The sequence below is a fragment of the Ursus arctos genome, unplaced genomic scaffold, assembly GCF_023065955.2.
Source record: "Ursus arctos isolate Adak ecotype North America unplaced genomic scaffold, UrsArc2.0 scaffold_21, whole genome shotgun sequence".
Lineage (NCBI taxonomy): Eukaryota > Metazoa > Chordata > Mammalia > Carnivora > Ursidae > Ursus > Ursus arctos.
In genome coordinates, this window is record NW_026622886.1 from 23,238,787 (window position 1) to 23,262,677 (window position 23,891).

Consider the following 23,891-nt stretch of genomic DNA (forward strand, 5'->3'; position numbering starts at 1 on the left):
ATGTTAAAAAGTCAAAGTTCTTGCATTATTTTGCAAGGTGTCGTTTACCAACAAGCATTCCGAAGTGGTGTTAGCACTATTAATGCATGTGTTAACTACCCATAAACAAACAGGAAATGATCCCGGAGCTCTGGGACCCATTGGGGGCACTATGTGAGCAGGTGAGCTCCTGGACACCTTAACACCAATTTCAGCACCCTAGGCTAAAAAGAAATGTGTCTATTCTATAAACCACATAACCTCACATTTCCCTTAACCTTCTCTCTGCATCACCCCATCCTAAGTACAATTCCTGTCCACCAGCCACATCTGTCTTCCTCCTTAGTGATTCTGCTTAATGCCCTACACCGATGCCTCTCCCCAGCCTGAAACACTACCTGTGAATCACTATTCTAAGTGAATAATGGGGATTCAGTATGCTAAGACGTCTTATAGCCACATTTAGAATATGTGTAGTTGAGCTAAACATATTTTTACTGATCTTTTGTTTTTTTACATATAAAGTGTCACTATAAATATGGATGTTATAATTTTGCTGTCTTACTGACAGCAGCCCCGTGCAAATCATTTTATCTCTGTTTCAGTTTTATGAAAGTGAAGAAAGAGTGGGAAAATCATAGAGACAGTACATAGTGTTTGCCAGGGGCTAGGGGAGGGAGGAGTAGAGAATGATTGCTAACGGGGATGGGTGGTTTTTTTGTTTTTCGTTTTTTTTGGCGGGGGGGGCAGGGGGAGGGGTGTGCTGCGAATGTTCTGGAATTACATAGTGACAGAGGTTGTACAACTTTGGTAAAACACTGAATTATACACTATAAAAGGGTGAATTTATGGTATTTGAATTACATCTCAATTATTAAAAAAAAAAAACAACAAATACAAAACTTTAGGGAAAAAGAAGAGGCTGGAGAATTTCATGTATCCCAGAAAAGATTTCTAAGTCCCTCTGTGCCTGTTAGACTTTAAAACAGGCCAGCAGGATTTACTAATACTTGAGTCATTTTGTAATTCAGCAGAATTAAGAAAGCTAGATATATATGTGAATTGGGCTGTGAGTAGAAATAGTTTGTATTGGAATTTTTTTCTAAAATTTCAGAGAAACCTCAATCAATCCTTTTGAACAGAAAGTTGGGATTATTATAAAAGGTGAAACGAGCTCCTGAATCATATGGTTGTCCAAGGCAGAACTGAAGAGCAGACAGGTCCTTACAACTTGCGAATAATCAGACATTACTATTCCTTTTGTGCCAAGCTCAATCACTTTCTCAGGGTGGCCTGGGAGAGTTGTCTACTGCAGGCCAGGGGTGTCCTTGGCTGTGTGGTCACTATTCTAACCCTCTTATTTGCATGTATCTAATCTTGTTCAAAGGGGGAAATGGGAGGTACTCTATTTATTTAGTACTCCTTTATTTAGGTAATGCTACTGTGTGCCAGATGCTAGCCTATGCTCTGGGTATACGTACAGAGGTGAACAAAACACGTGTGCTTTTTCAGGGCGTATGAAGAATTCACAGCCCAATGATAGAGACAAATATTAACTAGAAAATACATAAATCATGTGCAAGTACAACTTGAAACAGGAAAAGAGGTTCATGGTATGAAGAAAAGGAAGAGTGCTTTGAGGAAGAACAGTGGTGACATAAGTTTATGGGGTTAAGGGACAGTTCTCTGTGGGAGTTAGATTTAATTCAAGACCTGAAGGAGAAGTTAGGCCAAGACTGGGGAGAGAATAGCATATGCAAAAACCAAGGGTGGGAAAGAACTTGTCCTTGATCAAGGAAATAGAAGGCCAGAGGCGCTTGGCTGGCTCATCCGAAAGATCATATGACTTGTTGATCTCAGGGTTGTGAGTTCAAACCTGGCATTGGGTGTAGAGGTTACATACATACATATGTACATACATACATACATACATACATATACAAACAAACTTAAAAAATTAACTTAAAAGAAGACCAGAAGAGGTAGAGCCTGTAAACAAAGGAAGAGAGAGAGCTTTGGGAGATGAGTTTGCAGGGGAAGGCAGAGGCAGTTAGGTGAGTTCTTGGAGGCTAGAGTGGGTCAAATGGTGGCACTTTAAACATGTCCCTGAAACCTGTAAATGTAACCTTATTTGGGGGAAAAAAAAATAAGTTCTTTCCAGATGTAAATAAGTTAAGGATCTCCAAAAGAGAACATCCTGGATTAGCTTGGTGAGCCTTGAATCCAATGAAGAGTGTTCTTATGAGAGACACACACAGGAGATAAGAGAAGGCATTAGAAGCCAGAGGCAGGGGTTGGAGTCATGCAGCCACGAGCCAAAGAGCTTCTGGAGGCCTCAGACTCTGGAACAGGCAAGGAATGGAATCCCCTTTAGAACTTGAGAGAGATTCCTGGCAACACCTTGATTTTGTACTTCTGCCCTTCAGAACTATACAAGAAAATTTCCTGTGTTTTAAGCCTCTAAGTTTGTGGCAGTTTGTTATGGCAGCCACAGGAAACTAAGAGGCCATGTTTTAGGATTTTGTTTGGAGAGTTGTGAAAAGTTGTTGAGGGGTTTTAAGTAAGGGAATGGCATGGTATGACTTATACTTCAAAAAGATCATTGTGGCTACTGCGTGGAGACTGAACTATTCGTAGAGAAATCAATTAGGAGCTATTTTAGTAATAACAGCAGGAGATGATGGTCTTCAAACTAGGGTGGTGATCTGGGAAAGAGAGAAATATGGGAGTTACTAGCATAAAGATGGTATTTAAAGTTGTCAAAAATTCAGAAATAACAAGTAAAACCAAGCAATCCCTGAAATAGTAATTAGTAAAAGTTTATTGTGTGCATACCATAAAGACAGTTTGCAAACTGGGAGCAACTCAAAGCATGGAATGAGGATCAGAGGTACATTATAAAGCAGCTTTTATAGTAAGAAAGCAGTGACTTTATTCTTCACACTGATGGCTTGTAATATTAGAATTCTCTTAAATGATAGGGTGTTGGTCAGCAGTTACCTTGGGAAACAGTTCAAGTTTTGCTTATGATTTCCAAGGACATAAGCAAGAAATGATCCAGGTCAAGTTAGTTTTACAAAATAAGCTAAATTAATCTTAGTATGACTAAATAGGTTTTGTCTACTCAGGGAATTTTCAAGTCTGGTCTCCATTTGTTTTTGATTTTAGCAAAGTCATGGGAATATTTGAGGTCACCTGGGAAGAACATAGAACAATGAGGGCAAATGGCCCAAGGCTGAGTACTAAAGATCTCCAGCCTCTAGACCCGAAGAAGAAATGGCAAAAGAATCTAAGAAGGGATAATCAGAAAGATAGGAGAAAAACCATGGGTATCATGAAAGCCAAGGTCCAGAGTGGGGCAGAATTGTTGAATTGAGAGGAGAAGATATTACATAGTCATTAGGAGGGGCACTTGGGCGGCTCAGTCAATCAAGCATCTCAGGTCATGATCTCAGGGTCTTGAGATCGAGCCCCACATCAGGCTCCGCGTCATTAGGAGAGTGGAGAGGGGACTATTGCAGCATTAGGCACTGCTGGACAATATGGAAGATCCATGTGAAATTAGTGGTTCTGAATTTACAGTGTTTCCAATCTGTTTGGGGAGTGTGTCTAGCCCTTTTCACTGGTACAGATATAGTCCCAGAAAAGACAAAGTGATTGGGACTTGACTGGGGAAATTTGAAGGAAGGAGAGAGGGTCCAGGGGTTGAATATATGTGTAAGAGAGGGATTATCAATTGAATAAGGAGAGAAATGAAGATTATAAATTGGAGGGAGAAATGAAGAGAGCCTCAGGGGAGAATATAGGTCAATGGATTGGAGTTCTGCATATGATAGATGTTACTTGACTATGCTGTAAGGAATGCAGGTTGTCAGAGGATGATGGCTTTCGATTCATGATCTGGGAAGGGTTCAGGTTCTGCTGATGACAAAATGCCAGGTGTGGCCACTGAACGAGTTGCTGAGGAAGCATGGAAGTAAAGGGCTTTGGTTACCCCTTGGTCTGAAATGCTCTTCACTTTTCACTCTGCTTGGCTGGCTCCTTCTTGTCCTTGATGCCTCTACTTAAAATGCTACTGATAACTCCATCTGAATTAAGTATTCTACCCCCACACAAAATTCTTATTATGACTTCCTGACTTATCTTTCATGTCTGTTAGCACAATCTAAAATGTTTGCCTGTTGTTGACTTGTTTTCCTCCTCTTCTTCTGAATGTATGCTCCCCATTTAGAGATTTTGACTATTTTGTTACTTAGGACTTTCCCTGCCCTCACCACAATGCCTTACGTGTTGTAGGGGTGAGATATCTGTTGAATGAACTAATAATATCAGGAGTTGGAGAGGAAAACTGTGACCTTGGGTAGGTGAAATGTGAAAGAGAAAATGATTGTCACTTGGAAGGGTTTCGGGGAACTTGGGGTTCCCAAGCAGAATCAAGCGTAAGTGGTTGAGGAGAAGGGACTTTCAGGGAGGAGGAGGTGGGTAAAAGGGAGATCATCTAGTGGGTGTTCTTCTGGCCCAGTGGTAACTTTTGGAAAGGAGAGAAGGCAGAGCTGTTAGGGTCAGCTAAGGGGACGTCCAGAGCACTGTGGGAGTGAGTACATGTGATTGCTGACCAGAGGGGCTCAAGGCTTCGACTTCTGGTCATGACTGGGGGAAACAGAACATAAAGTATGGCAGATTTATACTTGATAGCCTTTTCGAAGGTAGTGGGCACTTGTCTTTCACAGGGTGGGTTGGGAAGGATCAGAGGAGAGGGGATTGGGAAGAAACAATAACCTGTGAAGTGTTTCCATTCCTTTTTACGGGTGAAGGTTCAGTGACTTTGCTGAAGCTCTATAGCCTGGCTGGGCCTGTTTTGGAGTCTGATTCTGGAGCCACATTTTTTCCATTAGGCTAGCTTCTCAGAGGGCAGCACTCAAGTTTATTTAAACATTAGAAGAGTTTAAAAGTACTGTCATGTGGTTTGTAGAATCTGAGTTGCACTTCAGAAATTTTTATTTAAATTTATATAATTTTATTTTTTAGTTCACTTTTCATTTATTTATTTGTTTATTTTATTATGTTGTTAGCCACTGTATAGTACATCATTAGTTTTTGATGTAGTGTTCAGTGGTTCATTAGTTACGTATAACACCCAATGGGTAACACACACATGCCCTCCTTAATACCCATCATCCTGTTACTCCCTCCCCTTTGAAGCCCTCAGTTTGTTTCCCTGGGGTCCATAGTCTCTCATGGTTCATCTCCGGCTCTGATTTCTCCCCCATATAATTTTAACATTGCAGTTGTCACTTCCCTCCCATTTTCTCCTTCAAGGTTAACTTGTCATCAACTCAATCCCTATTTAGCCTTTAGGCTGTTCGTAGAATAAATGATAGTAAAGAACAAGTTAACTTCTTTCTTTCTTTCTTTCTTTCTTTCTTTCTTTCTTTCTTTCTTTCTTTCTTTCTTCTTATTGAATAGGAGCAGAATGAAATTTGTAATTTTTAAGTTGCTTTCCTGATGGTGAAACCATAGTAAAAGTTTGCCAGAAATTCTTTTTCTATTATGGTTCTTTTTTTTTTTTTTTAAGATTTTATTTGTTCATTTGACAGAGATAGACAGCCAGCGAGAGAGGGAACACAAGCAGGGGGAGTGGGAGAGGAAGAAGCAGGCTCATAGCGGAGGAGCCTGATGTGGGGCTCGATCCTATAACGCCAGGATCACGCCCTGAGCCAAAGGCAGACGCTTAATGACTGCGCCACCCAGGCGCCCCTCTATTATGGTTCTTGATGGCAATCTGTGTAGTAGCTTTGTTAAAGTTTCTCTTACTATTTTAGTTCAAAAAATTAATCCTAAGTGCTACAGCAATCTAGCGTATGCACTGAGAGGCAGTAGCAGAGCACCATATTTCTCCAGTTTTGATGTCCATCAGACTTAAATGAGAAAGTGATAAAAAAAATTCAGATTCCTTGGTCTCACCCTAAATAATGCTTAATTTGCTGGAAATACACATTTTTTATAGAAGATTTTTTAATTAATTAATTTATTTATTTTAAAGAGAGGGAGTGAGTAGGGGGAGGGAGGGAACCTCAAGTAGACTCAGCACTGAGCACAGAGCCCACTGTGGGACTCGATCTCACAACCCTGAGATCATGACCTGAACCGAAACCAAGAGTTGAACACTTACTGACTGAGTCACCCAGCTGCCCCTGGAAACACACTTAAACAAGGTTTCCAGTAATTCTAATGGAGATAATCCATACATGCCCAGTGCTTCTCAAAGCACTGGGTTATTAGTTAAATACCCAGTCATTAGAGTCTGCTAGAACTGGGTTAAAAATGGACTCCATTACTTTCTGCCTCCGTGACCTTGGGGAAATCCCACCTAACCTTGCTAAGCTTTATTTTTTTCCTCATCTGTACAGGAAGGATAATGATATTTACCTGCCTCGTGTGGATTAAATAAAATCATGTTTATGAAGTCTTTAAAAGTACTTGTCCCATAGTAACAACTCAGTCAAGGTGCATGTTGTCCATCCTCATAGAGATGTGGAATTTGAATAAGTTAAATTAAGTTTCTCCAGATTATCATCGCTAGAGATTATTTTTAAAGTATCCACAGCTCCTTTAAGACCATGCTTACACTAGTAAGATAATTACTTAGTGTCCGCTAGAAGGAAAACATGGTTAAATAGTCCCTCAGGCAGGGCAGAGGAATGTTCAGTTAGTGCCATCACTCATTTATATTATTACACGGTGCTTGGAGAACGCAAGCTAATTCTGAAAGTATTAGATAGGTATTAAAGTTTATCTAGTAAAAAAAAAAGTAAAGTTAATCTAGTGAAGATTAGATTATTATCTTTTTATTGGGCAGCCTTCTCCCTTTTATCTAAGTTTATAGATGTGTATGCTTGGGAATGATATTTTTTTCTTTTCTTAAAAATAATTTTAGAAAACTCCTTCTTGTGGATTTCCTTAGAAGATGTCCTTGTTTATTTTTCCTTGAAGAAGGCAGCCTGGAGTTTCTTTTGTGACCCAAAGACAAGCATGAACCTGGAAATGTAACAGGAAGTTCAAAATCATGGTGCCCTCAAAGTAGAAACCTGAGTTTATTTCTGGCAGTGCAGTGCAAGGGGGACATTATCAGGGTCCAAAATATATAAAAGACCTGTGAAATAGTTGAAAGATTCAAGAATTTCTATATGAAGGTGACCTGAATTATTGGGACTCTCTTGAATATGGGATGGAAAAGCCTGAGAGGGATAATCCAAATGTATAAAGTTGTGAAAGATACTATATTGTGATCACAGACCTTTTTGTAAGTTTAAAAACATGTACTCTTTGCCCCATTCATAATTCTTTTGGGTACTGATCACAGTGATGTACTTGCACACATCAGAAATGGCACCTGTACAGTACAGCATCATTTGTGAAAGGGCAAGACTGTACACAACCTAAACAGGGTAGACTGGTTAAATAAGTTAAGGTGTAGCTACACATGAGAAGACTACGTAGCTATTAGAAAGAAGAAGGCATACTTCCATCTCCAGTCAGGACAGGGTAATTGGTAACCAAAATTGCCCTCCTGCCTGAAAACAACTAGAAAATGAGACAAAATGTATGAGGCAACTGTTTTCAGGCACTAAGCAACAGAAAGTGCAAAACTGTGATGATCCCGGCAAGGAGAGAAACACGCAAGGCGAGCCCGCAATCAGGTAGCTGAAGCAGTGACACTCTGGCTGGGTGAAGGCAAGTGATTCTGGAAGGGAGTACTCCAAGAATGATGGACACATATTAGAGAAGGTCACAGAAGCCAGTTTAAGGGGCTCTCACTAGCCAAATTTGGAATAGTATGAGTCAAAATAAATAATGAAATTTGTGCATTATAATCTGAGTTCGTATTAATAAAATAAGCTAATGAATAAAGAGAAAAATAGAGGAAGGGGAAGTTCTTCCTTAAGACAATAAATTAACAAATTATATGTTAGTTCATTAAATTATTAATATAATTTCTAATTAATTGGTTAATTATGGAAAGAAGGTAAATTATGGAAAGAAGGTAAATTACCTAAAGAAGGAGGAGTTAGAAAAGCATTAAGGATGCTAAAATTAGTGTGTGACAGCTTATTGAGGAATAGGGTATTTAGATGGTCTTAAAGTATCTCCCCACAAACAACTTGCTGATTACAGAGGGGAACAATACTAACTCTACTAGGCAAAAATCACCTAAACCAAGTGAGCAAAGTAAATCTCACCAGTATTATGACAGACAGACATCACATACACCCTAATATGATAAGGGCATAATAAAACTTGGGAATTTCCTATTAAAAATACATATCCTGAATCCAATCATGAGGACCATCAGGAAAAAAATTGATAAACATCCCACAAAAATAACAGGTCTGTATTCTTTGAGAATATTGTCAATAAAGAGAAAAAGTGACTTAGGAAATCTTCCCAGGTTATAGGAGACCAAAGACACATGGCACTTAATGCAGTGCATATCCTTGAATTACACCGTGGACTGGGTTAAAATAGCTAAAATTGACAAGGTCTGTATATAGATTGTGGATAAGTATTAAGAATATATTAAATAGCATTTAATTTCCTGACTTTGTTAACTATACTATGATTTATGTCAGTGGAGTATCCTTGTTCTTAGGAAATGCATACTGAAGTATTTGGTAGTAAAGAGATATTACGTTTCTAACTTTCTTTCAAATAGTTAAGAAGGAATATGCATGTGTAAGAGTGTTTGGTGAGAGAGTATAAAGCAAATAGAATGTCAACAATAGCAAAAATCTAAGGTAGAAGATACAAGGGAGTTTCTTGTACTACTTTTGTATCTGTTCTGTAAGCTTGAAATTATCAAGATAAAGTTTTATCAAAACTAGGGAGGAAAAGAGTAAGACAGTTCTATGTACTGTGAAACACGACCTCCAATCCATTGTACTAAGTGGGCTGCTAGAGAAGAAGATGGAGAAGCAAAATGCAGAACGGCAGGAGTTACCTGTGACTACTTGTATAGAACATACATGCGAATACACATGTATTTGTTTAAGCACATAGGAGGGCACTCCAGAAATGGTTGACATCGGTTGCCTCTAGGAAGGGGAAGTGGGTGGCCAAGATCTGGAAGGAGATTTTGGTAAATACCAATATCATGCACATATATTACCAATTGAAAAGGTAAGATAATTTAACAATAAACTCAAAAATTGGAGGCAATACCATTTTTTTCTAGGATACAGTATTCCTGACAGAGCAGACTTCTAAATAACTTCAGCTTTGGGTAAATCAAGGAGTGAGAGATCTTGGGTTGACTAAAGTTATTGCTACTTAGGGTGGCACAGTAACTTTTGGACATTACGGAAAGCAAACATGTTCTCCATTAGTATGTTCCTTGTTACCTCCAGAGACTCAGCACTGGCTTTGGTGAGCACTGACTTTGTTTTTTCTTTGGTCCTAACGAGGATTTCTTGAAACAGTGAATTATTGTTATAGAATATAAATAGTTTTTTTTTAAATGAGTGGATTTACCAGTTAACCTTTTCTCTTAACTTCCTGCCTTTGACATTTTATCTCAAAATAGACCAGATGATGAATGCTACAAGCTTTGACATTTTAAATCATGTGGTAATGTTTATATAAGGTGGGGCTCAGTGGAAATGTATGAAAGCAAATTCCACGTCGACACTGTACAACATGGATATCGATAGTCAAGTAGTTCTTATTATCACGGTATGAGAGATTGGTGGGATCAGGTTAAGGAAGTAAGGACGAAAAATTTGGAAGAAATACAAAGTGTACCCTGAGCCACACAGTGGTAATTGGGACATCTCTGCTTCTGGTATTTCATCATTAATAGGCCTCTGAAGTACCACCTTGCCCAAAGGTTAGGCCGTCCCTGTCCTAGGAACCACTTGTTCATTCTGCTCTCTCACTTCTCTTCACCGGGCCTCCCACGAGAGCAGCAAGCACTGCTTTAATGTGGGCATGCGGCCATCAGCTCTAACTTTATAATTTTTGAGCGTCCACTCTGGTTAAGATGCTCTTTTCCTTTTCTGATGAGATATGTGAAGGCTCAAGCCCTGCCCTGTGTCACCTGCTCAGTTAAGCTTCTTATTCTTATCCCTCTGACCTCACTCACCCCATTAATTGTTGCATCACAATGATCAGCCTATAATACCGTTTTTTCCTGGTCCCCTTATCATACTGAGTGTTAGGGACCCTGTAAACCTTCAATGAGTTAAAGAATCAATTGTATATATTAACTCTTTCCACTGCCTCCCTCCCATTTTCTCGTCAACCCATACCACTCCAGCTCTGATCCCTCCACTTCAGTGACACAGTTCTTATTGCCAAACCAGCAGTTGGTCCTCAGGCCCCAGGACCAGTTCTAAGGGCGTATGACCTATATAGTCATTTAGGTCTCACACTTGGGTTAATGTCCTGCTATCACTGTTTTAGAATTCTTAACAGTTTTTCTACAAGGGCCTCCACATTTACGTTTTACATCGGGCCCCACAAATTATGTAGCTGGTCCTTTTCAGGCCTAATGTTACTAAGTCTCTTTAAAGCATTTGATACAGCTCGTCACCCTCTTGGAATACTTCTTGAGTTCCTGGACAGCGAAATCTGCTTGTCCCCTCCTATTCCATTTATGGCTCCTTCCTTTGGTCTTCCTTCTCTCAAGGTACCTTCATCCTCTTCTTCATCTAGACTCACTTCCCGGGTGATCCTGTCCAGTATCCGGTCCTTGATCTAGACTGCTGCTGTGGCTAACAGTAACAAAAACAAAAGCGATAGTAATAATAGCTACCTTGGAGTGTTTTCTGAGTGCCAGCCGTGAATTGCAAGTATCATTTTAATACATCCCGGGCATAGAAACGCTGAGTAACTTGCCCAAGGACACATGGCTGGTAAGTGATAGCATGGATTTGACACAGGGAGTCTAATTCTATAGTTTGCTCTTTCAGCCATCACAATGTGCAGTTAAAATCTCTCCCGGAACTCTAGGTGAGTATACCCCTCCCACTACTTGACATTTCCACTTGGATGTCTAATGGGCATCTCCAACTCACTGTATCCTAAAAAATAACTCTTGATTCCTCCTCCATCCTGCCTCACCACCAACCTCCTTCTCTTCTGGTTTTTCTAATTTCATTAGATGGCTCCAAGATTCATCTGGGTGTCCAGTCCAAAACCCTGGCACCTTTGCTGCTGCTTTTTCTCTTCCTTACACTGAATCCAGTAGCAAGCTGCACAGGCTCTACTTTTAAATATATCTTTTGGGGGTGGGGGAAGGCTGAGGGAGAGAGAGAGAGAGAGAATCTTAAGCAGGCTCCACACCCAGTGCAGAGCCCAACGAAGGGCTCAATCTCACAGCCCTGAGGTCGTGACCTGAGCTGAAATCATGAGTTGAACACTTAACTGACTGAGCCACCCAGGTGCCCCTACCTTTAAATGTATCTTAATTTTTACTCCTTCTCCCACTTCCATGGCCTCCAGTTTAGTCCAAACCACCACCTTCTTCAATTCTGTCTCCTTGTCCCCTGTATAGTCTGCACAGAGCAATCGGAGTGATATTTAAATTTTTTTTTCTTAATATTTTATTGAAGTATAAGATATGTAACCAAACTGGACAACTTGATAAATTCTCACAATGTGACATGCCCATTTAACCAACACCCAGAGCCAGTACTTCCCGCAGTCCCCCTTGTGCTCCCTTGGAGCCACTGTCCTCCCTTCTTGCCCCCAGTAATCAGTATACTGATTTCTAACCCCATTGATTAGTTTTACTACTTCTTGAACTTTATATACATGAAACTTCATTACACAGAAGGTACACAGTATGAATACATGACAGTTTATGTATCCATCTTTGATGGCTAGTTGGATTTCTAGTTTTGGTCCATTTTGGATCATATTGCCACAAACATTATTATTCGTCCTTTGCTAAACCTACGTAAGAGTTTCCGTCAGGGATATACCAAGGAGTGGAACTGCTGAGTCAAATGGTAAGTATATATTCAGCTTCAGCAGAAACATCAAAACAATTTAACAAAATGGTTATAACCCTCAGCATTATATGTGAGGTCCAGTTGTTCCACCTCCTCGTCCAGGTTTGGTATTATTCATCTTTTTCATTGTAGTCATTCTGACGGATGGATAGTGCCATCTCATTCATTGCATTGCATTTGCTGAGCGACTCATGGAACTGACCACCTTTTCATGTTTGTTGATCATTTGGATATCTTCCTTTATGAAGTGCCTATTTAAGCCCTTTACCTATTTTCTTGCCCTTTCTTATTGATTTGTAGGGTTCTTTACAGATTCTGTGTTCAGTGTGGAATATATGTATTGCAAATACCTTCTTCTACTCTGTGGCTTGCCTTTTCACTCACTTGGTGGTATCTTTCAGTGAACACAGTTTCTTAATTTTGGTGTGGTACAAATTACTGCTTTTCCTTTAGTAATTTTAGTAATTTAATCATTTTCATGTCCTGTTTATTGCCTGTCCATCCCATTGCTCATGAAGGTATTCTCCTGTGTTCTAGTCTAAAAGTGTGTCATTTTACCCATCACATTTTTAGATCTATACTCTTCTGAAATTATTTTTGTGTTTAGTATAAAATGTAAAAAGTCAAGATACATTCTTTCCCCTTATGAATATCCAGTTGACCCAACATCATTTTTTGTAAAGACCATCCTTTTCTTACTGTAAGAGTGGTAATTTTCTTAGCTCAGATCACGAGATCCTCCCTTGCTCAAAATCCTTCAAAGGTTTCCCACTGCACTTAGCGTGAAATAGACATATCTTACCATGGCTCTTTGCCTGGAATCTGCTTTCTTCTCGGCTTTCACCCCACTGTTCTCATTTTCTGCTCTCCACAGTGGACATGCTGGTCTCTTTGCTGTTCCTCAGTCTTTCAAATACATTATTGACTTGCGCAGTTATGCGTGGGGTTTGTTCTGCCCAGAGAGCATTCTTCCTCCCCATGTCAGCCTGAATCCCTCCTCACTGCACTCAAGTCTATGCTCAGATACCCTTTCCAGGGGCGCCTCGGTGGCGCAGTCGGTTAAGCATCGGATTCTTGTCTCAGCTCAGGTTGTGATCTCAGGGTCCGTGCTCAGTGCAGAGTCTGTTTCAGATTCTTTCTCCCTCTCCCTCTGCCCTTCCCCACTTGTGCATACTCTCTCTCTCAAATAAATAAGTAAAATATTTTTTAAAAAGCCCTTTCCTCAGGATCACTAACCACTCCACGAGACACTAAGAATGAAGAATATATGAAAATCCTCTGAACATGTATGATATTATTAATGAACTGTTTCACGGTGATGTCAGTGCTTGCCAGGTGGCCTCTCCGTTCTATTGGCAGGTTCCTCAGATCTCACTATGTTTGGAAGTGGGACTGATTGTCATCTTTGTGATGGACAGCAGCTCTTTTAAGCCAGTGTAACTCTTCTCTCTTCATTGTTTTTAGCTTTTGAATTTGAAGAAGTACTTTTGAAGACTTCCATTTTAAGAGCTATGAAAATTTTGCTACCAAAAACCTTCACTACTATGTGCTTAAATGAATGTTGATTTCTGAGGTTTGGAATTTTGTGGATTTGTCCCCTTTTTTTTCTTTTCTTTCCTCCTTTTTTTCTTTCTATGTTATCTGCTGTACATGCTGCACATCCAGATTGTGTATCAGAAGAAGATGGATTATTTTTACCAGAGTGCCAGGCTGTCATGGCGCCATTTGCTCTCCTGAAACCAACTACTACTAATTCCCAGTTAAACAAATAGTTTTCAGTTTTATCTGTTGTCTTTCTAGCCATTACAGTTATTTGGAATAAAAATTCAATTTCAGTGAAAAAAAGGGGCTAAAGACCTAAATGTGAGACCTGAAACCATAAAACTCCTAAAAGAAAACATTGGCAGTAATCTCTTTAACTTCAGCTTTCGCAACAGTTTTCTACATATGTCTCCTCAGGCAAGGAAAACAAAAGCAAAAATAAACTATTGGGACTACACCAAAATAAAAAGCTCTTGCACAGTGAAGGAAATCACCAACAAAACAAAAAGGCAACCTAGTGAATGGGAGAAGATATTTGCAAATGATATATATGATAAGGGATTAAGCTCTAAAGTATATAAAAAACTTACCCACTCAACACCCCAAAAACAAATAATCTGATTAAAAGATGGGTGGAGGAGCTGAATAGACATTTTTTCCAAAGAAAATATATAGATGGCCAACAGACATATGGGAAAGATGCTCAACATCACTAATTATGAGGGAAATACAAATCAAAACCACAACAAGATATCACTTTAAACCTATCAGAATGGTTAGAATTGAAAAGACAAGAAATAAATGTTGGCGAGGATGTGAAGAAAGAGGAACCCTCATGTACTGTTGATGAGATCATAAATTGTGCGGCTCCTATGAAAAATAGTATGGAGATTCCTTAAAAAATTAGAAATATATGATCCATTAATTCCGTTACTGGGTATTTACCGAAATAAAAACACTAATTTAAAATGATATATACACCTCTGTGTTTACTGTAGCATTATTTACAATAGCCAAGATATGGAAGCAGCTCAAGCGTCCATTGATAAATGAGTAGATAAAGGTGTGGTATGTATACACACACACACACACACACACACACACACAGAGAGGTATATTACTCAGCCATATAAAAAAAATGAAATTTGCCACTTGTGACAACCTGAATGGACTTCAAAAGTATAATGCTAAGTGAAATAAGTCAGATAAAGACAAATACCATATGATTTTATTTATATATGGAATCCAAAAAACAAAACGAATGAATGAATGAACAAACAAAAAAAGAAACAGACCGGTAAATACAAAGAACATAGTATACTTGCCAGTGGGGGAGTGGGCACAGTAGATAAGAAGGAGTGGGAGGTACAGAAAATAGAATGAATAATTTGTAAAAGTCCTCTGAAAATGTATGATATTATTAATGAACCATCTCCTCTATGATGTTGTGATTCCTTGAGGTAAGGGATTGTGTCTTACTTCTTTTTGTAGATCTTATTTGCAGCATAATACTTTAGAACTCAAATGGGTCCTAAGTATGATGCATGTGATAATTCATTGTTTTCCCTGTTTTGTCTACATTACCTCCAGATAATTCAGACTCTAATGTAAATATTTAATAATCTTATGAATTGTGGTGGAACATCAACTTTTTGTATTTTTTTAAAAAGGGGATAGTATACTGCATTATAGCCTGAAATTTTACAATTCACTGTAACTATTTTACATGGAAACAATGCATAGGCTAAGTCCAGGTGAATTTTATCTGTGGCCAAAGAAATTAGAAGGTTTTCAGTGACTTATATTCTCTTCTCTAACAGAAAGTTGCATTTTTTCTAAGAATTCTGCAATCTAGATAGTGACTGTCATTTACCTGGTTCCTATTATTGGGGTAATTTGGGGGCTACATGCATATATAAAATTTTACTTGGGGGCAAGAGTTAGATTGATCTTTCATTTGTTTATTTGTTCATTCTTTGAGGCATTTATTTCCACCATTGGTTGCATTTGTTTTTATTTCCTTAAAGCCTTAAGCTATTTGTTTGACATATACAATTCTTTTATTAATTGTAGAATGTCAGAGCAGAAAGAGACTTTTAAGATCATGTTATCCAGCTATAAAAGACATCACTGGGTCAGTTAACAGAATTGGAAAACTATTGGTAGATTAAAGTATTGTCAGTAATCAACTTCCTGAAGTTGATAGTGCTATGGGCACGTAAGAGAGTATTGTTATTCTTAGAAAAACACAATGAAGTATTTAGGAATAAAGATGCCATGATGGTGTATTTACTTCTAAATGGCTCAGGAAAGAAAAATGTGTGTGTGTGTGTGTGTGTGTGTGTGTGTGTGTGTGTGTATGCATGCGTGTGAGCTCGCTTGCATATGGAGAGAGAGTGAGTACAAGTGAGCATAAGAGTCAATTATAAACCAAATGGGGCATAATATTAACAACAGGTAGATCTGGCAAAGGGCGTATTAACCTTCTTTATACTATTCTTATGTTTCCTCTTAAGTGTGAAATTCTCTCCGCATAAACAGTTTTTAAAAAATCATCTCATCCAGCCCTCTCAGGAAAAGCATTCGGTCTTTGTGACACAGAGGTTAAGTAACTTTCCCAGTCACCCTGAGAGAGACAAAACCTCTCCTAGTTCTGCGGACTGTGTTATGCTGTGCTGCCACCTTCTAGTAAATCATCATTGAGCTCCAACCAGGTGCAGGGGCCAGTATTCCTGACTTGTGGTTGCATAGGACTCAGCCAAGCTTGCACATTAATGATGTAGCTTTGGGTTACTTTTAAAAATATTTTTTCTGTTACATGGTCAGCCTTACAACCTCCAGCCCCTCTGTTACCTGGACATCTTGTTATAAGATATGCTGCCCATTGTAATGACACATGCCTACATTTGCATTTTAACAATCAGTGGTTTGTTCTTCTCTTTCCTAATAGCTACTGCTTCTTGGGATACGTTTCTCATGCTATGGAATTGCAAGCCACAAGCCAGAGCTTTCAGATATGTGGGTCACAAGGATGTTGTAACCAGCGTGCAGTTTTCCCCACTCGGAAACTTATTGGCATCTGCTTCACGAGACAGAACTGTTAGACTCTGGATTCCTGATAAGTAAGAGAAACAAAGAAATATCTGATATGCTCTGGATTTAGGAATGTGAAAGAAAATGAGCCTGGCTGTCCTTGTGCGCTTCTTGGGAATGCCTGCACTCCCGGTTACCTGCACTGCCCTTAGTCTGAGTCACATGCAAGACATGTTGCCCTTGTTCCAAAGTTAGCAAACTATTTCATATCATTTTTTCCTCATAATTATCCCTTCTGTTTGAAACCTATTTCTAACCGTGGAAATATGCTTAAGGTTTTTTTTTTTTTTTTTTTTTTTTTTTTGGTAGGGGGATGGTTATCAATCCCTTTATAAATCCATTGTAAACTTCAGATTGCCTCCCCAGAGAGATACACATCGACATATATAACTGAAATTTATAGTTTATTAACCTACTATCGCCCATTTGTGGATCTTTTGGGGACCTTTGGATATCTATTAATTCCTGTGCCAGGACGATTCTTTGGTGCATATCATTCATTATTTTCTGTCTAAGGAAAGTTTCTGACAAATGTATAAATCATAGCATTTGTGTAAAGTCCTATCCTAACAAACCTCTCTATAAGAGGCTTTTAAAATCCTAGCTGATAGCTTATCTATTTTAAGCAATTATTGAGCCATGATTTTTTAAAAAGCTTTTGAACTTTTTTTTTGAACTCTTAATTATATGTTTTCAAACACACATGAAAATAGAATGAACAACATAGTGATTCCCCCGCCCCACGACGTCCAGCAGCTATTGGTATCAGCAGTTATCAGTGGTTTCACCCATACTCCCCCCTTTTATTCTTTAGCTAGAGTATATCATTTCCTCCCATAACTACCTCAGAGAATAAGAATTTGAGTATTTGTCTTGGCTCTATTTGATTCGTGGCAGGATTTGATTCGTGGTACATGACTGGACAGTCTCAGGCACCCCCACGTGGAAGTTCACAGGGCATTTTCCTGCCAGTAGGCACTTCTGTTTTCTGCCACCACCCAAGGGAAACACCATGCTGAGATATCTGAACATTATACCCTGATGGTAGCGAAAACTACTGAAGAGAAGCACCGTGTTCTCATGACACTGTGGGTGGCAATGTACAGGGGAGCTGTGAAGAAGGGAGACTGGTTTGGGGTCCAAAAGGGAAAGTGTTTTCTAAAATCCTTAACTTTGGGGATTTAGGGCTAGTGGATCTACTGTCTTCACTACAACACAGCTTCCGTCTCCCATTACTAATTCAAGGAACTCTTAGTGAATAAACTATATAAGGGTATGTAAGCAAAACGCACACAATCATTAAATTGTATGGACTGATCTAAGTGCAACAGTTAGTCTTGAGTAGATGTGTCTGGTTTCTCTTTCTAAATCATACCATCGTGAGGCCAGGGCATTCGTGGATCATGGCAGTGGGATGGAGACTGATCTATCAGTTATTGCTGTATAACCTTATCCTCAAAACTTAGCTTAATACAGTAACTGTCCTTTCCCATAATTGTGTGGGTTATCTGGATGATCCTTCTGCCCATTTGATGTTGGCTGTTACTCACTTAGCTTCACTAGCTGGCAGGTCCAGCACCTCACTCATACGCCTGCGGCCTGGTGCTGGCTGTTGGCTGGGGCATCTGGTCCTCCATATGCCCTCTCTGTGCCAGGATGAGGACTTCCTTACAGCCTGGCAGCTGGGTTCTAGGACAGTAAAAATGAAGGCTGCTGGACCTTTGAAGGGCTAGGTCTGACACTTCACAGTGTCACTTCTGCCTCATTCTGTTGGTCAGAGTAAGTCACAACCAGCCCAGGTGCAAAAGGAGGAGAATTGGGTAGAATCCACCTCAAGGGGCGGGGGGAAGGGTGGGGAGGGGAGAGGAGTAGCGTGTGTGTACAGGGCTGAGAGGAGGAGGCGGCCATACTCGCAGACACTACACCTGGTGACTGGCAGGCTAGGGGAGAATAGTAGGAACAAGCATGGACTCAGTTCATCATACTGGGCAGTCAAGAGAATGTGGGCGGAAAGGGGGCGTAAATATGTGTGGGCAGAGAGCAGATGTCAAGGCGAGGTGAGGAGCTACAAAGCAGTTAAGCAGCAGCACAGCAAACACGAGGCACTCCTATTGTGGTTTCTTACATGCTTCCTGTTGAGACCGGGTCCAGGGGTCACACCAGAGTATAGCCGAGAGGCGGGCCCTTTAGAAAGAAGTCCAGCTGGATAGCCTGCTGGAGTGTGGAGTGTAGAACTGAAGACCAGGGCCGATCCCGATGAGTCGGACTGTCTCCTGGCTTCCTGGTCAGAGCAGGTGGCAGTCTTGTCTTTGTTTTCTCTAGGCTGTATTCTTGAATTCAGCCAAACTATACTCCTAACTGCCACTCATAGAACTTTCCCTTGAAACTTCACTGAACTAGACCCTGAATGCTCCTTCCCGTTTTTTTTAAATATCAATTTTAGTTTCTCCTGGTATAATATCATGTATCAGGTGATGGAAATGTATGACAGTCACTTTTACCTTCTACAGACCACTGGAGGGATAAGCCGGGATGGCTCTAAGAACCTTAAGTAATGACCTTTCCCAGTGGAATTCAACAAAATGTATTGAGTTCTTTTTATATGCCTGATAATTGTGCTAGATGCTGGTCTCATAGGGATGAATAAATCATCATTCCTGTCCTCAAAAAAACTCACGGCTTAATAGAAGAGAAACAGTTCTATTTTTTTTAAGTACTGTATAATGTAATAAGCAAAATAGATGTAGCAGATAAGGAGCAATGAAGCCTGCCTGAGTGAGTCAAGGGGGGTTGGGGTGGAGGAAATAATCCAGGCTGAGAAAAAGCAGTAAGTGCAAGGCCAGAGGTGTGTTTGAAGCTCGGCAACTGTTCTGAGTCCAAAGTTCAGTGTAGCGGCAGGATGCCTCGCGGGGCAGCTTGGGCTCTGCACCTTTCCTTGGAGGGCAGCCAGTGACACGTTTATGCAGGGATTTACATGCTTAGAATGACACTTTTAGGGAGGTAATAAGCACAATATATACGTGACTGGAGGAGGATAGAAGATTAGAGCAGGGATATGGGTTAAGAAGCTTTTGTGATAATCTCAGTGAAGGATATGGAGGGTGTATCTACCTTAGTGTAAGCGTAGCTGGGATAGAAAGAAGAGGTATTAAAAGGATATTTGGGAAGTCATAGCAATTTATCACTATCACTAAATCCGTTTGTTGACCTACTGAATGTGGGAAGAGAAGGGGAGCAGTTGAGTATGACTTCTCAGCTCTGCAAATTCTGTTGCCCAATGTTTTTCAGTTACATGTAAATACGACTTTCTGAATGAAAAGACACTTTCCAAAGTGTCTTGGGAACTTTGGAATGCCGACACAAAGTAGTATTTCCCAAATGCCACCTTTGAACTCCAGTGCTATCTGCTAGCCTGCCCCTAACTATTTTAACATTTTTTCCCTCCTTGGTGCTTCTCCTTAAACGCCACACATTATTTTCTCCATCTTTTCTTTTCCTATTCTCTTTTTCTCACCCTAGTCAAGAAGAAAAAAGAAGCATCTGAAGTTTCAAAGTTGAGAACTGGATTGTGTTATTACCATTTGTCCTTTGTTTTGCTTGTGAGTGTAAGATTGGGCCTGGCCTGAGCAAGGCCTGAGATACACCCTGGGGGTCTCAGTTGTCATTGCTGGTGGGTGCGAACACAAGTGGAAACAGGAAAGTCAGATCACCTAGAGCCATGTTCTGTAGAGGGGAAAAATGGCGTAAGGGGCATCTCTTCCCTCCCGACCCAGACTGCTGGTCCACGTGAGTTCCACGTGACCCCAGTTTGAAAACACTTCCTTGGAGCTATTCATTTAATCTATCTTAGATTTCTAGATTCCCGGTTCTTTAAACTATTTATTGCTTTTTCTAGAGGAACAACAGGAAGTTAAAATTGATGGTCGAGATTTGTTAAAAATATTATTCTGTAGCTTCCAATTAAAACAAAACCAGCAAGTGCATTTCTGAGTGGGACCACCCATGTCTTTCCTGTTAAGGATCAGTTGTGACTTTAATTAGTAAAACCAGCTTTAAAGAGTGTTGATGAAGAAACTTTTCATACTTTTGTTAACTTTTTATAGGAGTTTAACTGTTTTATATGTTTCAAAGTCTGTATATAATCAATAGTTATTGATTATAATGAAATCAAGTGTTATAAATATTAAATTGTTTATTTCCAGGAGAGGGAAATCCTCTGAATTTAAAGCTCATACAGCTCCAGTTCGAAGTGTAGACTTTTCAGCCGATGGCCAGTTTCTAGCTACAGCCTCTGAAGACAAATCCATCAAAGTATGGAACATGTACCGCCAGCGTTTCTTGTATTCCTTGTACCGACATACACACTGGGTACGCTGTGCCAAGTAAGTGTGAAGCTTTGTCATAAGATTTCCACATTTTTTTCCTGCTGTCATCCATGTTTACCCCCCCCAACCCCCAGAAAAGAGGATTGAGGACAAATTCATTCATTCGTTCATTAAGCAAATATTTATTGTGTGTCTGCTGTATGCTGGAAAGAATAGGAAACAAAACAGTCAAAACCCCTCGCTGTCATGAAGCCTACATTCTAGAAAGGGGAGACAGATAATAAACAGGAAAATGGATTGGGGGGGCTGCAGTTTTAAACAGGGTGTTCAGAGGGTGGCCTTTGAACTGAGACCTAACAGAGGGGAAGGGGGCAAGGCTTGAATATATTTGGGAAAAGAATGTCCTGGATAGAGGAAACTAGTACAGAAGCCCTGGGGTGGGAGCCTGGGGGCTGTTCGAGGACCAGCAAGAAGGCTGGTGTGGAGCAGAGTGTGGGGAAGGAATAGGAGAGGCCCCGAGGGAGGCTTCAGCCAGGTCAGGAACAGCTGACATGCACCGAGTGAGATGAGATGCCGCTGGAGCGTGTTCACCTCTCTGACCAACGTTTTAATGGGATTGCTCTCACTACTGTGTGGAGAATAGGCGGTCAAAGTCAGGGCAGAAGCAGGGGGTGTTATTGGGAGGTTATGTGTAGTAGTTCATACCCTGGCTTGGACCACGGTGGTGGCAGTAGAGATTTCAAGTGATTGGATTCCAGACGTAGTTTGAAGATACAACCAACACTACTTGCTGTCACACTGGATGAGAAAGACAAGGAGAGGAACTAAGAATGATTCCACAGTCTTTGGCAGTAGTCTATTAGGACAAGTGCTATTGTAGGTGTCCCTTTCTGTTCTTACGACATACTGCTAAAGTACTTAAAATATTTCCCCAGCTGCCCTGGGAGGATAGGGCTAATTGTTTTATTTTCCCAGTGTTGCAGATAAGGGAACTGAGTTTCAGAGTTAAAGTTAGAACTCATCTAGTTGAAAGTGATAGAAACCCAAAGAAATTCTTTTTGTCCTCTCAAGGTGATTAATTGGCTGATGTTTGGTATCCTTGGAGTGAAGAAGGGGACACTAGAACCAGGGACTCCAATGCCCCCAGTGTCTCTCTAGGCCTCCCTACACGCCGACTCTATTCTGTCAAACACCCTGCTGCTGAGGTCACTGCCAGCTCTTGGCAGAAGTCCTCACAGCTCTGTGACTACACAGGAAAAGGTTCTCCTAACTCCAGTTAGACAAGTGCCAGGGGCAGCTCTCAGCTTGGATCCTGTGCCCATCCCTTCTCCAGGCACTGAGACACTGTGGTTGTCTCAGGTTAGCCAGGCACCTGACCGAGACCAGTTACCCCAGCCAGCTGAGGGGTGAGAGTACATACCAACCATGCATTCTGGTGGTGGAGAGAGGACAGTTCTCAAAGGAAGGGGACTAGTGTAGACATGGTAACTAGGGGATAATCTGTGAAGCCCGCAGCCAGCCAACTTTGTGCACACTGGATGAAACAACGTGCTGGGCATCCCCAGCCAGGATGTGGTGGAGGGGGAGTGGGTGGGGGAGCCCAGCTCTGTCTGTCTCGCCTTACATCCCACGCTCCTTTTATCATGCTCTCAATGGGAATTATTGTTCAGGTTTTGATTATAATCTAGGGTAATGAGGCTAATGAAAATAAAAAAGACAGAAGGTCATATTTTTAGTCAATAGCTTTTTTTTTTCCCCTTCTAAAGATCTCAGCTACTTTTGGCTCTGGCCATCTCAGTCTTATTTCTATATACGCCATAGAGCTGTGTAGTCAAGAACATGGACCTGGGACCTAAATATAGAGGTTAAAATTCCAGCCCCACCACTTACCAGCTGTGTGACCTTTGGGAAAGTTATCTAACTTCTCAGTGCCTTAGTTTTCTTACCTGTTAAATTAGGATAATAATCTGCTGCACAGGTTGTCATGGTATTTAAGTGAGTAAATACATGTGGAACATTTAGAACCGTGCCTCCCACAGAGTAATCGCTAGATAAATCTTAGCCGTCGTCCTCATCATCATCATTAGATATCACAGTCTTGTTTCATTTTTAAAGATATTGTAAAACTTTAGTTGATAATTTTTTCCCACCTAAGGAGGTGACGTGTCGTGGTCCCAAGAGGCTGGTCAAATCATTTGTATTTATTTATGAAATGATGTTGTGAACAGAGATCTATCGTCCAGTGGATCAGACCCGGAGAACAGACAGAGACACAGGAGACTAGGCCGGGGATTGGGGGTCATAATTCAGCTCCTACTAGAATTGACTCTGCATATGTTGGCAAAGACACTGGTTTCTGTTACCTTCATCAGGGAGCTCATCAGAAGCACAAACATTGAATGATAGCCGTTATTTATCTAGTGTGTCCTGTCCGTCGCTATTTCCTTCCTAAAATAATTCAAGGTGGTTTATAATAACTGTAACACAACTGGAGGGAACGGAGAGACAATTCTATCTAGAACCATGTAACTTTGGGTAGTGCAAATCTGACAGGTTTAGCCTGAATTTCCTGCAGCCAAGGTATCAATGGGATGACGATGGCTGATGTATTTTCATGTTCTAACAACGAAAAGGAATCCTGTCAAGTTGTTCAGATAAGGCAAAATTTTTCCTATAGTAAATTCTAGGAGGTATTTTATTCCTTGCCCTTGTACTGAATCATCTATGTATAATATACATGCAAAAGAAAAGGTGTTGCTAATACAAGAAGAATTTACGAAATGTTGAAAAGGTCGCCAATAATGTAAAATTTTGATCTTCAGAATATTCCTTTAATGAGCATAGCCCTGCTACATACCACACACCCATGCTGCGTGTTAGGTAGGTAGAGATGAAAACCACAGTCTGAGCCTCGAGGAGCTTTTATATTTTATCGTTCAGT

General features: G+C 40.4%; 1 protein-coding gene across 4 annotated transcripts in view; it reads left to right on the forward strand.

The window, feature by feature from the left end:
• POC1B (POC1 centriolar protein B) overlaps positions 1 to 23,891 on the forward strand; it is a 99,002-nt gene that overhangs the window by 6,785 nt on the left and 68,326 nt on the right. For 3 of the 4 annotated variants that reach the window (XM_026499925.4, XM_026499927.4, XM_026499928.4), the window contains 2 exons: positions 16,483 to 16,654; positions 20,828 to 21,007. In XM_026499925.4, coding sequence (XP_026355710.1) covers positions 16,483 to 16,654; positions 20,828 to 21,007 — 352 coding nt within the window. Of the gene's footprint in view, positions 1 to 8,609; positions 10,890 to 16,482; positions 16,655 to 20,827; positions 21,008 to 23,891 lie in introns of those variants that run through there. The other variant, XM_057316269.1, reaches the window with a different exon arrangement.